Source organism: Cynocephalus volans, chromosome 14 (assembly GCF_027409185.1).
Source record: "Cynocephalus volans isolate mCynVol1 chromosome 14, mCynVol1.pri, whole genome shotgun sequence".
Taxonomy (NCBI): domain Eukaryota; kingdom Metazoa; phylum Chordata; class Mammalia; order Dermoptera; family Cynocephalidae; genus Cynocephalus; species Cynocephalus volans.
Genome location: NC_084473.1, coordinates 76,532,685 through 76,548,344, shown reverse-complemented (window position 1 = coordinate 76,548,344; position 15,660 = coordinate 76,532,685). Strand labels below are relative to the sequence as shown.

The 15,660-nt window shown below is 39.0% G+C and overlaps 1 protein-coding gene across 5 annotated transcripts in view; it reads right to left on the bottom strand.

Annotated features, from left to right (window-relative positions):
* CTNNA2 (catenin alpha 2) overlaps positions 1-15,660 on the bottom strand; it is a 952,135-nt gene that overhangs the window by 636,370 nt on the left and 300,105 nt on the right. The window contains exon 7 of one of the 5 annotated variants that reach the window (XM_063078018.1): positions 13,327-13,354. The exons of the other annotated variants lie outside the window; for them this stretch is intronic. Coding sequence (XP_062934088.1) covers positions 13,327-13,354 — 28 coding nt within the window. The remainder of the gene's footprint in view (positions 1-13,326; positions 13,355-15,660) is intronic. 5 annotated transcript variants of the gene reach the window in all.

The window sequence follows — 15,660 nt, the reverse complement described above, 5'->3', positions numbered from 1 at the left end:
TTCAGGGCCCCCCACCCCCACCAACCTCCAAGGAGAGGAGAGGAGCTGAAGGTTGAGACAATCGCCAATGGCCAATGGCTTAATTAATCATGCCTACGTAACAAAGTCTCCATAAGAACCCAGAAGGACAGAGTTCAGAAGAGCTTCTGAACAACTGAACACTTGGAGGTTATCGGAGGGTGGTCTGCCCACCTGGGGAGGGTGAGGAAGCTCTGCACCCTTCCCATATACCTTGCCCTGTGCATCTTTTCCATCTGGCCGTTCATCTATATTCTTTGTAATATCCTTTATAATAAAACAATAAACATAAGCAGAGTGTTTTCCTGAGTTTTTTGAACCACTCTTGCAAATTAACTGGACCCAGGGAGAAGGTCATGGGTACCCTGATTTATAGCTGGTCTGTCAGAAGCACAGGCCACATTCTGCACTGTGACCGGCATCTGAGGGCAGTTTTGTGGGACTGAACCCTCAACTTGTGGCATCTGACACTATCTCCAGGGATGCAGTGTCAGAACTGAATTGAATTAGAGGATACCCAGCTGGTGTCTGCTGGAGAACGTGCTGCAGAACTGGTTGCTTTGTTTGGGTGATGAACCCCTCCCTCCTGCCCCAACCCCCCATCACAGAAGTGTTCTGCACTGATGACATTGTGAGAGTATAGTAGGATAAGCTGAGGTTTTTTTTTTTTTTTTCTGTGTCCTCACACCTCTCGTATATCTGAGGAGTGAACAATGATTTAGTGACTCTGAACACCTTAGTGACTCTAAACGAATTGTGAAGAATAGCTCAAGACCAAGCTTTGATAGAATGATACTAGGAGGGGAATCCAAAGCCTGGCTCTAACTCAAACTGACGGTGTTACCTTAGGCAAGTCACCTCTTTTTATTCATTTACTTCAGAGGATTGATGTATGTGCTCTCTGCTTCATGAAGGGTGTTCTAAGGACAGAAAATAAGGCGTCTCCTACAGCACCTCCTCATTCACGCTGCTCCAAGCTTGCCAGCCTCTTGCTGTTCCTGAGCACTCAGGGCCTCAGGGCCTTTGCACTAGCTGTTCCACTCTACCTGGCTTGATGCTCCTTTCTCCAGGTATGTGCATGGAAAGTCACCTCAGCGACCCCTCCCTCAGGCTTAGTCTGATTCCTTCTCAGTTTAGTTTCTCTCCTTTGCATTCTCACTATATGACATTCTATCTGTTTGTTTATCTTCTTATAATCTGTCTCCCACACTAAAATATAAGCTCCCCAATGACAGGGATTTTTGTCCATTTTATTCATCTTTTGGCTAGAAGAACACCTAACACATAGGAGGCCTTCAACTAATACCTGCTCCCAAAATACATGTAAATATATTGTGAATCTAATAACATATAAAATGTGAATCTAATGACATTAAATAAACAAAAATCGTAACTTCCTCTAACTTCAAATCCTCCTTTGGCTATGATTTCTGTTGAAGGATAATGCTGAAGGTTGAAGATTAAGAACTTTACTTAAGTGTGGTCAGTTTGAGATGTGGCTAGAGACAGATAGTTATTTCGGTAGCATACACAGACATGCCAAGGTTTAGCATTATGTTCAAGTTCTATGTCTTGAGTTACACAGAAGGTGAGGCCTGAAATAAGAAATGTGTTAATCCTTCTGTTAAAAGAAAAACTTAAGGCAAATTACATTTAACAAAGTTTAAAAAAAAAAATTCGTGAATTGGGCAGCGCCTAGAGTCAGCATAGGTTAAGAGGGACCACAGCCGAAAACACATGGTCGGTTAGATTTATAGGCAGGAAAGGGAAGTGGGGTACAGAATAGCTGACCACCTGCAATTTACTGAGTTCTGTGATCAGCACACTTCTAAGTTAGGTTTTCAATTTGCCCAAGTGCTTAAGCACACGGCAAGTTAAGTTGTGGTTAGTGCCTAAGAGGGCAACAGAAAGTACGAAGGCTTTCTTGGGCCAAACTTTTTAGTTTGATTTAACACCTCTCACTAAGCTTTGAGAATTCCAGGCAATGAACATTTATTTATCTCCTTCACGCCAGGCATTGGGCTTTATCTTTAGCTAGAGTTCACGTATTTTACCTTCACAGCAGATTTCTATTATTATCCCTATCTTACAGATTGGTAAACTGAGGCTAAAATGAAGAAATTTAGGTTAAATAAGCTTCTCAGGATGATACACCTTATGAGCATTTTTTTCACTTATTTTCACCTGGGCAAATCCTACTCCTCTCGTTAACAGGCTCAGAATTTTTTTCCAATAAATCTCCTCTGTTCTGACACGTTTTGGCTTCAAGCAACTTACTTACCTCATCTGTGGGACCCTTTGGTTTGCTCCTCTACATGGAAGTGATAATATCTATGGCTTGCAAGTACCCCACAGATAGTAGCTCTTAGTATCTCCTGGCCTGTCAACTGTCAACTCTTCCTCAAGGCCACCCTCAGTTCAGGAGAGACATGCACATTCCAGGGGCCATCCATCAGCCCACATGACCGCCCTGCTTTGTGTGTGAAAAAAGTGCTAACTTCAACCACTGATTTCAACTAGAATAGGAAAAACAAACAAACAAACAAACAAAAAAACTAAGTAGGGAAAGGGAGATTAAGATATCTGAATTTGGAAGAAAATATTAAAGACATCAGAAGGACAGTAATTTTTTTAGCATTACATAGAAAGAAAAACAGAGAATTTATTTCAGGGCAATTTAGAAAAAAAAATAGATTTTTTTTCCTGTTTTGAATGAAGTTGCCACGTTGCCTCTTTCTCTGTTTCTTTCTCTCTCTCTCTCTCTCCCTCTCTCAATGGAAATTAGAAATGGGAAAGTTTCCCAAATAATTTTAGATCAATCATGAGTTCGTATGGTTTTGACATCATAACTCTTGTCATGTTACCATGCCAACAGCCAGTGAGGCGCTAAAAGCTTTCTAAAGATATGGAAATTATGGGCTCAGATGTGATTCAGTCCTCCGTGGGTAAACACTAACAATATCACCAAACTATAAATAACGAGGACTGCCAAAGCGCCCTCTCACCCACTCTCCCTTGTTTCTTTCCACGAGCACTGAAAATATGTGATCTATTTTGGAAACAAAACTTGAAGATCCACTTCCCTAAATGGATGCCCTGCTGTAATAGAAAATTATATGACTATTGCTGCCGTTGGAATAAATCACCACGTTAATCTACACTCCCCAGCTCTTACTCCACTTATAATCTAACCCCAGCATATCCAATTTTACTCTACCATTTTCACCTAGAGGTAAAATGTGCATGTGTTTGAGTACCATTTCCCTATATTGTGAAGATCATGCCACTTAAAATGTCTAAAATAAAGGGGCATGTGCACCAGAAATTAGAATGAAGTGCACTTTGGACATTGTTGCTCTTACAAATACCTCCTGGGAGGAAATGCCGAATCTCCTAATGTGCAGTATGTTCACACTCACTAACCTTGTTTGTCAGTTTGATCGGCTTTGTTTTCGTTCAGCTTTCGGTTTGAACTTCTGGGGTATCAGTACAACTGTAGAGCAGTAGCAGAAGCCGTACTCTATCCTGAGTACACTGCTGAACAGACGGTAATAAAATTTGTACTTCATGGATTATTTGATGATAATAGAACAACAAGAAGGTGTTTTGGTTTCTTTGTGTGGTAGACTATTAACTATGAACCACGGCAATGAACCATGCCTGCTGGTATTCATGCCCTTGAATAGCTCCTGCCCCTTGAGTCTGGCTTGCTTTAACCAAAGAATGCTTTGGAAGTGATGCTGTGCCAGCTTGGGGCCAAAGCCTTAAGAAATCTTGGTACCTCCTGCCTCTGTGCTGTTGAGAAGCCCAACCTAGTCATGAAGAGAAGCTATGTGGAGGAGCAGTTAGGTCCCCAACCAACTTCCCCAGCTGAGAACTGAGCTAGCAACCAATACCAACTTGCAAGGTCATCTTAGACAGGACCTCCAGCCGCAGCTGACACAAGAGTTGAGCTGTTTTGCCAAACCCTGTCTACACTGTAGAATCAGGAGCAAATAAGTAAAATGGTGCTATTATAAGCCACAAAGTTTTGGGAAAGTTTGTTCCACAGCACTATGAGATCAGAAGCATCCCATATTTATTAAGGAAGAAGTACAGCTCAGGGAGACACAAACCTACTTCAGATCTCCCCAATGTCCCTTTTGTGTGATCTAGGGCAATATACCATTTCACACTTCTGAAAAAGGGGGATAACAATAATACCAAATTTATCTTGTCTAAAGGAGTAAATTAGGTCATCCATGTAAAGTGCCTAACACAAAGCCTAGCTTAGGATAAGCAGGTGACAAATGCTAGCTATTATTGATATTGTTGTTCTAGACAATGAGAAGATAACAAAAACTCACCCTCCAGAGAAACGCCAATAATCAGGAAATAAGACACACACACACACACACACACACACACACACACACACACACACACACACACACACACACACAACACACGATTAAAAAACAACATAGGGAAATATATAGCAATAATGGTGATGATACCATTTTATGTGTGTGTCTTGAAGGAGCGAAATAAAATCAGTCCAAAGAAGGTATATTTTTGAGTGAAAGGTTAAGGGATAAGATATCTGACTATGTCTTTTCAAATGCTTTTGAGTTTACAGAAAGCACTGAATAAAGGCATAGAGGAGTAAAATTCATAGTCCTTAGTAGGCAGCCTTAAATGAAAGGATAATAACAGGTTAAGAAACCCAAATGGGAGCTGCCTAAACTCCCCAGGGTTACACATCTTTCCAAACAGAATAAACTGAATTCTTGGGCCAGTCTTTCTAGCACCAACATCAGTTAGATTACAGAAGCCATTTGTGTAAATGTCCTTGCTAAATTGACAGGACCCAGAAATAAGGCCAAATAGTTCCACAGATGCATTAATCTTGGAAGGAAATAATGTTGTCACATAACAGTACCACCTCGAGTCTTCCCCTCTCTAAGTACTGATTTCTGCTACACTCCCAGGTCTCCCCCTCCGAGTGTGACTTTCAATTTTTTTAGATGTTTACACCTAGATTTCATATTTAGCTTTCATCAAAGGAGGAAAGGATGTCAAATTGCTTTCCTCACAGTAATTTACTGGTGCCCTCAATTCTCCAGTATGGCCTGCCACCTGTTATTATTGTATCTAATACTTGACAGAACACAATTCCTAGGGGAATCCTCCCACTTGCAAATGGAAGGTGCTAATATACTTAATGTAGATGTCGTGAATGCAGGTGTCAGTTTGGAAAAGGTTGTTTTTTCTTTTCTCCATAGGGGCAAAACATGCAGCCCAGTAGGTGGCAACAATGGCCACCCTGGTCCATTCAGGGGAGGACAGAGGAGATCAAGAGGCTCAGACTAAGTTAGCTAACTTATAACAGATATCATAGAAGACCAGGAATATGTGGAACTATGTTCCAGAAGAAAGACAGGCTCTTGAATATGATAAGCATAGATAGGATTTCTTCCCCAACGCATTTTTGAAAACGGAGATGTCTCAAGCAGCCTCCTACCAGTGAAGTGAAAATAAACCCATGATCTAGCAAGATGCTGGTATGGCTGTGGAACAGGTTGATTCAGGAAGCAGCCTTTTCTCCTCCTACCATTACTTGCCATCCCCCTTGCCATCTGAATTCTCTTCCTCTATGACGCTGTTATCAAAAGTTGTTGATTTACCATGCCCCAAGAAATGAATGAGTTCATGAAGGCATAAACTTTTGCTCCCCCTAGGAAGATGCACCTATTTACTGTAAAAACCAAACCTTTCCCAACCCCAAATGAAGAGAATATCAGCCACTTTCACAGGTGGTGGGACTATGTGTTAGTCTTTTGCAAATCGTGCCATCTCATAAGCTACTTTCACCTATACCACTTACTCTGAAGCTAAGTCTTGTTCCCAACAGATAAATGGACTCATTTGTCAATAAAACCACATTTTTGGCATGGCATATAATCTTAGGCACCACAAAGCCAGACAATACCTTGCACTGAGTTTTAAAACTTGAAAAATTGTTCCATTTTAGTTGATCATACACAGAGATGAATATTGTACTTTCAATAACCACTGGCCAAGAGTGAAAGGAAAAGCAACCAAAGGAAGGCAGAGAAGGAAAGAGAGAGCATAAAGACATGGGTTCCAGGGCTCAGTGACTCCATATCATGAGGGTTGAGGCTCTAAACTAGAGAATCAATCAACATTTTTTATTTGCCTCTATGTTGTCTCCTTAAATTCCCACCTCCAGGTAATTTACTTTTGGCTTTCTCTCAATTTATTGGGAAGCATTTCCATGTCTGGAATAAGGATTTAAGAAGAGGGATTAAAGAAACCTGTAACTATTTTTGACCCTTTCTTTTGACAGGTTTACTGCAATCCAGTAGATAAAATGACAGTCCTCTCTTTAGCCACTTTCTTATGCAAAGTGCATAGTGAATTAGCTCAATCAGGAACAAATACATATAATTTGCTGTCCTTGAATTTCAAAAGATCCATCGTTAGAGAATGGAGCTCACAAAAAAAGCACGAGGGACAGTTGGCTTAGTTTATTGCTCCCCACAATATTGAGCCAGTTGCCTAATAAATATGTGTGCCCTGCGTCTTCACGTCAGAATTTTAAAAAAATAATTTTTATTATTTATTATAAACAAATCATGATTTTTTCTTTATGCCCTTTACCAAATTTTGTTTTTTGTTAATTTAGTGGCTTAAACTGGACTTAACATTTGTTGGTGATGTACAAGGAATGCCAGTATAATGTAGTCATTAGAGCTGGTCCCCAAAGTCAGCAGTCTACACTCCATAGGCAGAGCTGCCACTTGATAGTGTGACTGTAGACAAACTACTTAACCTCCCTGAGCCTACTTCATCATCAGTAAAATAAGGGTAAACACGGTACCTGTCTCATGCGGCTATTAAAAGTATAAATTTGATTATGCTCAACTCTTTCTCTAAGACACAAAAAGCACCCCAAAAATGTTAGCTATTGTAATTACATAAAATACTGACAGATGTAAGAACAGAAGAGTATTTTTTTCAGAAATAGTTTTTATCTCAAAAGATTTTTTAAAAGAAAGCAAGCTTACCTCCTGATGTTTAATAAGAGATTGCTTCAGGAAGACAAAAGAAGAAAAAGTATTTTGCTTAGAAGTAAGGGAATAACAGATGAGAGGCTTTCAGCTATATGGCTCTTATTGACAGAGTAAACCGTTGCCAGACCCGTTTCCCAGGAAGGATTCTGTACCGTGGCCTCACTCACATGCCAGACTGTCAAGAAAGGGGAAGCAGCCTTTAGGAGGAACCAACCATTGAAAAGAGCTAACAGAGGACAGAAGTATAGATTCCTAATTTTTAAAGAAAAAAGGTACAATGCATTGCAGATAAATCCCAGGCAGGAGAGAAATATCCAGTTCCACTCAGGCTGCACATCAATATTGCAAGAAGGTGAAATCCAAGGGAGTTTGATAGAGTAAGAGGCTGAGAAATGAGTACCTTTAGGAGATCCAGGCAGTGACAAGGCTCAGTTGCCTTGGAAAGTTTGGTTAGAAGCAAGGCTACCAGGATCTCTGCATCCAGGAAAGGATCTAGCCAAGTGAAAAGCACCCAGGATCTGGGAGAATGAGGAAACAAGAAACCCCGGTACAGTGCAGCCAGACACATAGACCTAAGCTCTTTCTATTCTCCAAGCCCAACTTGGGGGATATTTGGGAAGCTTCTGTTCGAATATGTCAAAGCTGAAAGCTCCATAATCTTCTAAGGACTTCAGTACTCTAGTTAGAGGAGTGAGCTATTATTTCCAAAATTCCAGCCACAAGAAAGGCCAGTGGTATCAAGAAGAGATGGGATAGCTGGAAGATCACTAATAAAATCTGGAAATAGGACTTGGACAAGGAAGAGATTCAAAGTCGAAAAAAAATGAAGGTATCATGTGAACACTGGAACTTCAACTCCCTGAAAAAGACAAGGACAGATGGCGAACATACAGATATCGAATCGTCAAATGTATTGAAATTCTTGACACTTAGACATTTCTTCTTTGTATATGTCTTTATTTTGTATTATTTTTACTTAGAACTATTTTATCCATTATATATTATTTCACTCAACATATAGTCACTATTTCAATGTGCCTGGCAATACTCTGGGTCTTGGGCATACAGCAATGAACAAATGTCCTCATGAATCTTGTGTTCTACAGTGGCTTCTGTCAGCCTGGGCTTGGAGAATGAAGGGGACTAAGACACGGAGCAGACGTTCCAGCTGACTCTAGACGGGCACATGATATGAATAAACTATGTTGTTTTTTTTTTCTTAATTGAAGTAAAATTCACATAACTTAAAATCCGTAATTATAAAGTGAACAACTCAGTGGCATTTAGTCCATTCACTACATTGTGCAATCACTATTTCTATCTAGTTCCAAAACATTTTCATCTTTCCAAAAGGAAACCCCTGCCTGTTGAAAGAATGCTCCCCGTGCCTCCCTTTCCCCAATCCCTGGTAACACCAATGTGAATTCTTCCTCTATAGATTTAGCTATACTGGATATTTCATATAAAAGAAGTCATACAAGATATAAATTTTTACGTAGCATAATGTTTCTGAGTTCATCAGCATCATAGTATATATTGGTTCTTCATTCTTTTTTAATGGATAAATCATATTACATGGAATGAATATCCCACAATTTTTTATCCATTCTTCTGTTGATGGACATTTGGGTTGTTTCCACCATTTGGCTGCTGGGAGTAATACTGCCATGAACATGTGTGTACATGTATTTGTTTAATTGCCTATGTTCATTCCTAGGTGCATTTGTAAAAGGTCACTCCAGTTGCCATTTGGAGAACTGACCAACAGGAAGCAAGAGAACAGAGAGGCAAGTTAGAAGCCCCTAGAGTTGTTTAAAGGGTAACACCAGTGGTGTTGGTGAGCATGTTCATTTTGGGATATTGCGAAGGAAAAGACCACAGGACCTGTAGGTATATTGGATGTAGGATGTGAGACAAAGGAAGACAAGCATAGCCTGCAGGTTTGGTGCCTCAGTGATGGGGTGATTGGTAGTGCCCGCACAGAGATGGGGATGACTGGAGGAAGATACAGGTGGAGAGGAAGCAAGCTTGAGCAGAGTAAGCAGTGATTCTGTATTACGCACAGGAAGTTTGAGCTGCCTGTCAGATAACCTGTTAGAGGTCTCAAGTGTGCAGTTACACACACACACACACACACACACACACGCACGCATGCACGCACAACTGAAAGATGGGACCTGTTGAGGAATGCATGTGAATGAGAAGAGCTGGGGTACTGCAAAAGTCAGAAGTCAGGAGCAGAAGCAGCTCCAGAAAAAAAAACTGGAGAGTGGTGTGTGTGTGTGTGTGTGTGTGTGTGTGTGTGTGTGTGTGTGTGTGTGTGTGTGTGTGTGTGTGTGTGTGTGTGTGTGTGTGTGTGTGTGTGTGTGTGTGTGTGTGTTTGAGAGAGAGAGAGAGAGAGAGAGAGAGAACAAAGGGAGAGAGGGAGGGAGGGAGAAAAGAAAGAAAAGGAAAAAAAGTTTCAAGCAAGGCACAGTAATCACCTGGTTTGTATGTTGCTGAAAGTCAAAAAAGATATGACATTTGGATTTGGCAAGATAGAGGTCACTGATGCTTTGAAAAGAGCAATTTCCATGGAGAAGCAAGGACTAAAATAATATTGATTTATTCACCATTTTTTTTTTCTCTTTCTTTCTTTTCTTCCATGAATACAGGTATGCCTTTTACCTGGGGGCTGTTAAGGTTAATGATGGAGATGTAAAGATCCTTGTTACACTATGTACATAAAATGCAAGCAAGGAGAACATAACCATCATGTGCTAGCAACATAAAGAAATACCTGGTCTAAAAGAGGAAATATAATAAATGTCCTTTTGAACATGGCCCCAAACCTAAATAAATGATTTGAAAATAACTCACTATAGAATAATGAATGGGTTTCTATGCCTCTTTTGGATATGAAAGATATCAAAGAGTAAGGTACCTAGAACTCCATGGACAAGAAAAAAACTTGTATATATTCTCATTACTTATTACCACTAATTCCTTTATTTTTAGATGTTTGAACATACCAATATCTTGATTAGTAAAACTTTAAACTGGTTTCAGTTCTCAGCATGTATTAGGAGCATTTACCATAAATGATTCTCTAAATAGTGTAAAGCCTTACTCAAGACTATAAAGTCATGTTCAGTATGTCAAATCCATATGATAGAGTTCAGGAAAATATTGATTTAAAATTGTGGAAAATGTTTTAGACTTTTTAAAAAATCATGAGGAATTCTGACCCACATATTCCATGTAATATTCCCAAGGGATTCCTGACCGTTTAGAAATGTTGTAGCTTAGCATATGTCAAAGCATGCTAAATATCACAGAGCCTGGCAGAAAAAGGTTGCCTTTCACATCCAATGTCACTCATCTTGAGCTCTCTTTTAGTGGGTGCCCTCCCATCATGTGTTACAGGGACTGCTTGTCACTTACATGCCATAAAATTGTGAACAGACATGAAAATGAAAATGACTCCTCAAAGAGGGACTTGAACACGTAGGAAAATTCTTGGAATTAACAATGCTTCGAAATGCCATTCAAGCATAGGGATTTGATTCTGCCAATTTCTGAAAAGTCATACATTAATGGAGTTTTATTTATAGTCAGGTGTGGTTTGCTGAGGTCAAAGTAGGCATCCTGCTACAGTTAGGATGAGTTAGATCATGTCACTTACTTTAGATTAGAAAGACTGGAAAAGGGCTCCTTGGGTCATCATGTAGGCTTCACACATTTAATTCTCACCTTTTCTAAAACTGACCAGGTAAAATGAAGAAGAGAGATGAGGTTGGTGGGTGTTGGGGAGAATGGCACGATGTGAACAGGGTATTCTTGAATCAAATCAGCCTTCGTAGAAATGCTACTTGTTTTCATAGTCATGTTTGCCCAGTAACTTGTGTAATTCATTTATTTGCATCATCCAGAGAATTAGCTTAAGTCTCTCAAATTTATTCTTTAGAAGTCATGGACTAAATCACATCTTTCATAAACAAAGGTTTGAATTATTAGAGCAAAAAGAAGCTTTTGATGTTATTTTTCTAAGAAAAATTTTGTAAAGAATCCTTTTTTTCTCATGAACTGTTACAAAGGGAAAAGTAATATCCTTCATTGGATAAAGAATTTGTTTTTTCAAACCTGAATTTAATGTTCGCTCTGCCATTAATAAAATTAAGCAATAATGTGAAGACCATTAGTAAGTGCCTTAAACTCTATGAGCCTTAGTTGCCTTGTGTGAAAAAATGAGACAACAATGTCCATGTCTCAGTGGCATTGTATGGATTAAATGAAATAACTTTGAAGATCCTGACACATGGTAAAGGGTCAGGACATGTTAATTTCCTTTCCCCCATCAGTAAGATCAATCTAATTTAAGTGAGAAAAGAACAGAAGATAAGGAAAATCAAAAGGTGCAATTTCTGAGATGAATCAAGTGACCATGCAGGTATTCTAGGACGTGTTCTGTCTGCAGAGTGTGTGGTCACCAAGCAGACAGACCCTGGATCAGCCAGGGTACTTTTCACTAGTTTGATGTTAAATCCTGCTCCATTCAAAGGCAACCCCCACCTTCCTGGAATCAACAGCAATAACAAAAGATTAGACAGGCATAGCTCTAGACAGATACAGACATAGAAACATGGTTACACACCAGTCAAGAAGATAAGTGCTGCTGTATGCAGGCCAAATTTTCAAATGACCCACAAGGGAAATGAGCATTTTGTGGTAAAGTAATCATTTAGCCTATTGTTTTACTAGGATAAAGTTAAGACAAACGGAAGACTGGAGGAAGCAGGGACCCTAAGTAAATGACTTAGTATGACTTAGTATGGTGGTGCCAAAGCACTCTGACACCAGGAGAGTAGCAAGTGGATTAACTTATCTACTCAGCCAGATCTCGTGTGTGCTCTGAGATATGTGAGCTGGGTGAGGGTCTGCATGTAAGCACACAAATGATTTACATCTCTACTTTGATTTGTTCACTATATAACTGTTGTATGTACCCTGTATCAGTGAGGATATCTAGTTGGCTGGCCACAATCAGTGACTTCCGTAAGTCTAATAAACCAATGTCTCTACCTACTGAAATACCAGGACATTTTTTTGGAATAGGCAAACACTACACGATTGCCCTCTCAGATTTGGGGCTCTCCCAATTTAGTTATTGGCAAGTAGAAAAAAAAAAAAATGACAAAATGTAGACAGAGTTTGAATTTAGATTCCCAAAAAATAAAAGATTAAGAGGTACCTCCTATGGTCTGAATATTTGTGTCCTTCTCCAAAATTCATACGTTGAAACCCAATCCTCAATGTAATTGTATTAAGAAGTAGGGCCTCTGGGAGTTGATTAGGTTATGAATAGTAGGATTTGATGGCTTTATAAAAAAGAGGCACCACAGAGCTTCCTTGTCCTTCCATTGTGTGAGAACACAGCCAGAAGTTACCATCTATGATAAACAGGCCCTCATCTGATGCAGAATCTGCCAGTGTCCTTCTCGGACTTCTCAGCCTCCAGAACTGTGAGAAATAAAAATCTGTTGCTTGTAAGCTAGCTAATTTATAGTATTTTGTTATAGCAGTCTGAACAGACTAAGCACCTTTGGAAGAAAGCTACTCATCTAAGGTATGGCTTTGGTTTAGGGCTTCAGTGGCTTCAGCCTATGTTTTCATGGCAGTAACAGACTAAGAGGTAGAAATTGTGAATTTGCTTCCTATTACAGTCTTCCCATTCTAGTCTTCCCAGGTGTAAGACAGCATTTGTGGGTACTTTTACATTATATATTTTAAGACCCTAAGTCAATTGGACTATCTAAAAATTTTGCTAACTGGAGGAGGCAGAAGGAATGCTGTCACTGTGACAGGAAGGCTCAAGGCAGGAAAGTGCCCCAGGCAGTCCCAACCACCCCTGCTCATACAGGAGGGAGGAGGAGTATCATCACCAGGACAGGGAGGCCTCAAACCACTCCACAGAGGTGGTCCACAATAGTTTCTACTGCAGCAAGGATAGCTTGCCTCCACAGTAACAACCATTGCCACTGTGCAAGTGGCCTACCACATATTGGATTGCATGGATATGAGGAGAGTCACTAGAGGAGCCTGAAAAAGAGGAGGAAGTCTGTCTCCTCAAAGTCCACTCCAGAGTAATAAAAGAAGCAACTGATCTCCAAAATGACCAGAAATCAATGTAGACATACTAGAAATGTGGAAAAACAAGAAAATATGACACCACAAAAGGAATATAATAATATGCAAGTACCATACCTGCAGAAGAGAAAACCCTTGACATGACTGAAAAGGAATTCTGAGTAAATATCTTAAGGAGACTCAATGAGATAAGAGAAAATCCAATTAGACAACACAATAAAACAAGAAAAACTATGCTGGATATGAAGGAGGAAATTTTTAAAGAGGTCAATGCCTTGAAAAAGAATGTAGCAGAACTCCTGGAAATGAAGGACTCATTCAATGAAATAGAAAACACAACCAAGAGCTTAAGCAGCAGATTAGAGCAAGCAGAAGAAATAATTTTTATCTTGAAGACAGTCTTTACAAAATAACCCAGGCAGACATAAAAAAGAAAAATAGAATTTTTTTAAAATTGAGAAAGTCTAAGAGAGGCAGCAGACAACCTTAACTGCACAAACATCTGAATCTGGGTGTTCCAGGAGGGGAGGAGAAAGGTAAAGGCATTGAAAATCTATTCAATGAAACAATAGCAGAAATACTCCCAGCTATAGGAAGAGACACAGATCCAGGAAGCTCAAAGATCCCCAAACAGATTCAATATAAAAAGATCCTCTCTGAGACACATTATAATTAAAGTGGCAAAGCTCAAAGACAAAGTGAGAATCTTTAAGCAACAAGAGAAAAGTGTCATCACTTATTAGGGAGTTCCCAGCAGACTAACAGCAGACTTCTCAACTGAAACTCTCCAGGTGAGAGAAAATGGGATGACATATTCAAAATACTAAAAGAAAAAATTGTCAGCCAAGGATACTATACCCAGCAAAGCTATCCTTTAGAAAAGAGGGAGAAATAGTGTACTTTTCAGACAAACCAAAGCTGTGGGAATTCATGCCATATGACCAGCCCTGCCAGAAATTCTCAAGGGAGTCCGGCATCTAGAATCTGAAAAACAATAACCACTACCACAAATAAACAAAAGGGAACAAAGCCAACTGGTAAAACACGAATGCAAAGGAGAAAGAAAAATAAACTAAATCTTACCACATCAAAAAAACATCAAACATTGAAGATGAATATTGAAGATGAATATTAAAAGTGAAAGAAAGGAATAAACAATATTTAAAAGATCGCAACAAAAAGCAATAAAATTCCAGGAGCAAGACAATACCTCTCAATAACAATCCTAAATGTAAATGGATTAAACTCCCCACTCAAAAGACACAGACTCATGGAATGGATTAAAAATCTTGACTCAACTATATGCTGTCTTCACAAGACAACTTCATCTCCAAAGACACACAGAGACTAAATAGTGAAGGTACAGAAAAATATATACCACCCAAATTGAAACAAAAAATGCACAGGAGTAGCTATTCCTACACAAGATAAAATAGACTCTAAACCAAAATCCACAAAAAGAGACAAAGAAGGCCACCATATAATCATAAAGGGATCTATTCAGAAAGAAGACATAACAATCATAAATAATATACATATCCAATGCTGGATCACAGAAGTAAATAAAGCAAACAATATTAGACCCAAAGAAAGAGATAAATCCCAATATGATAATAGAGGGGGACCTGAACACCGCTCTCTCAGTACTGGATAGATCATCCAGGCAACAAATCAACAAAGAAACACAGGATTTAAACTGCACTTTAGACCAATTGGACCTGGCAAATATCTACAGAACATTTCATTCAACAACTATAGAATATACACTCTTCTCGTCAGCACATGCGACATTCTCCAGGATAGAGCACAAGCTAGGTCACAAACTAAATCTCAACAAATCTTAAAAATTCAAAATTATCTCAAGTATCTTTTTAGATCACAACAGATTTAAACTAGAAATTAATTAGAAACTCAGGACACTATACAAATACATAGAAATTAAATAATAGGCTCGTGAATGATCTGTGGGTCCAAGGAGAAATTAAACAGGAAACCAAAAAATTTCCTGAAACCAATAAAATCAAAGACATTTAATATCAAAACCTGTGGGATACTGCAAAAGCAGTTCTAAGAGGGAGTTTTATTGCAATTACATTAAAAGGATAGAAAGATTTCATATAAACAACCTAACACTATACCTCCAAGAACTAGAAAAACAAGAACAATCCAATCCCATAGTTAATAATTGAGACCAGAACAGAACTAAATGATATAGAGACCCCCAAAATGATACAAAAGATCAATGAAACAAAAACAAAAAGTTGTTTTATTGAGAAGATAAACAATAAATAAATAAATAAATAAATAAAATAAAAGAAGAGAGAAGACCCAAATAATAAAAACCAGAAATGAAAAAGAAGGCATTACAACTGGTATTACAGAAATACAAACAATCACTAGAGCCTATTACAAACAACTCTACACTACCAAATTTGAAAAC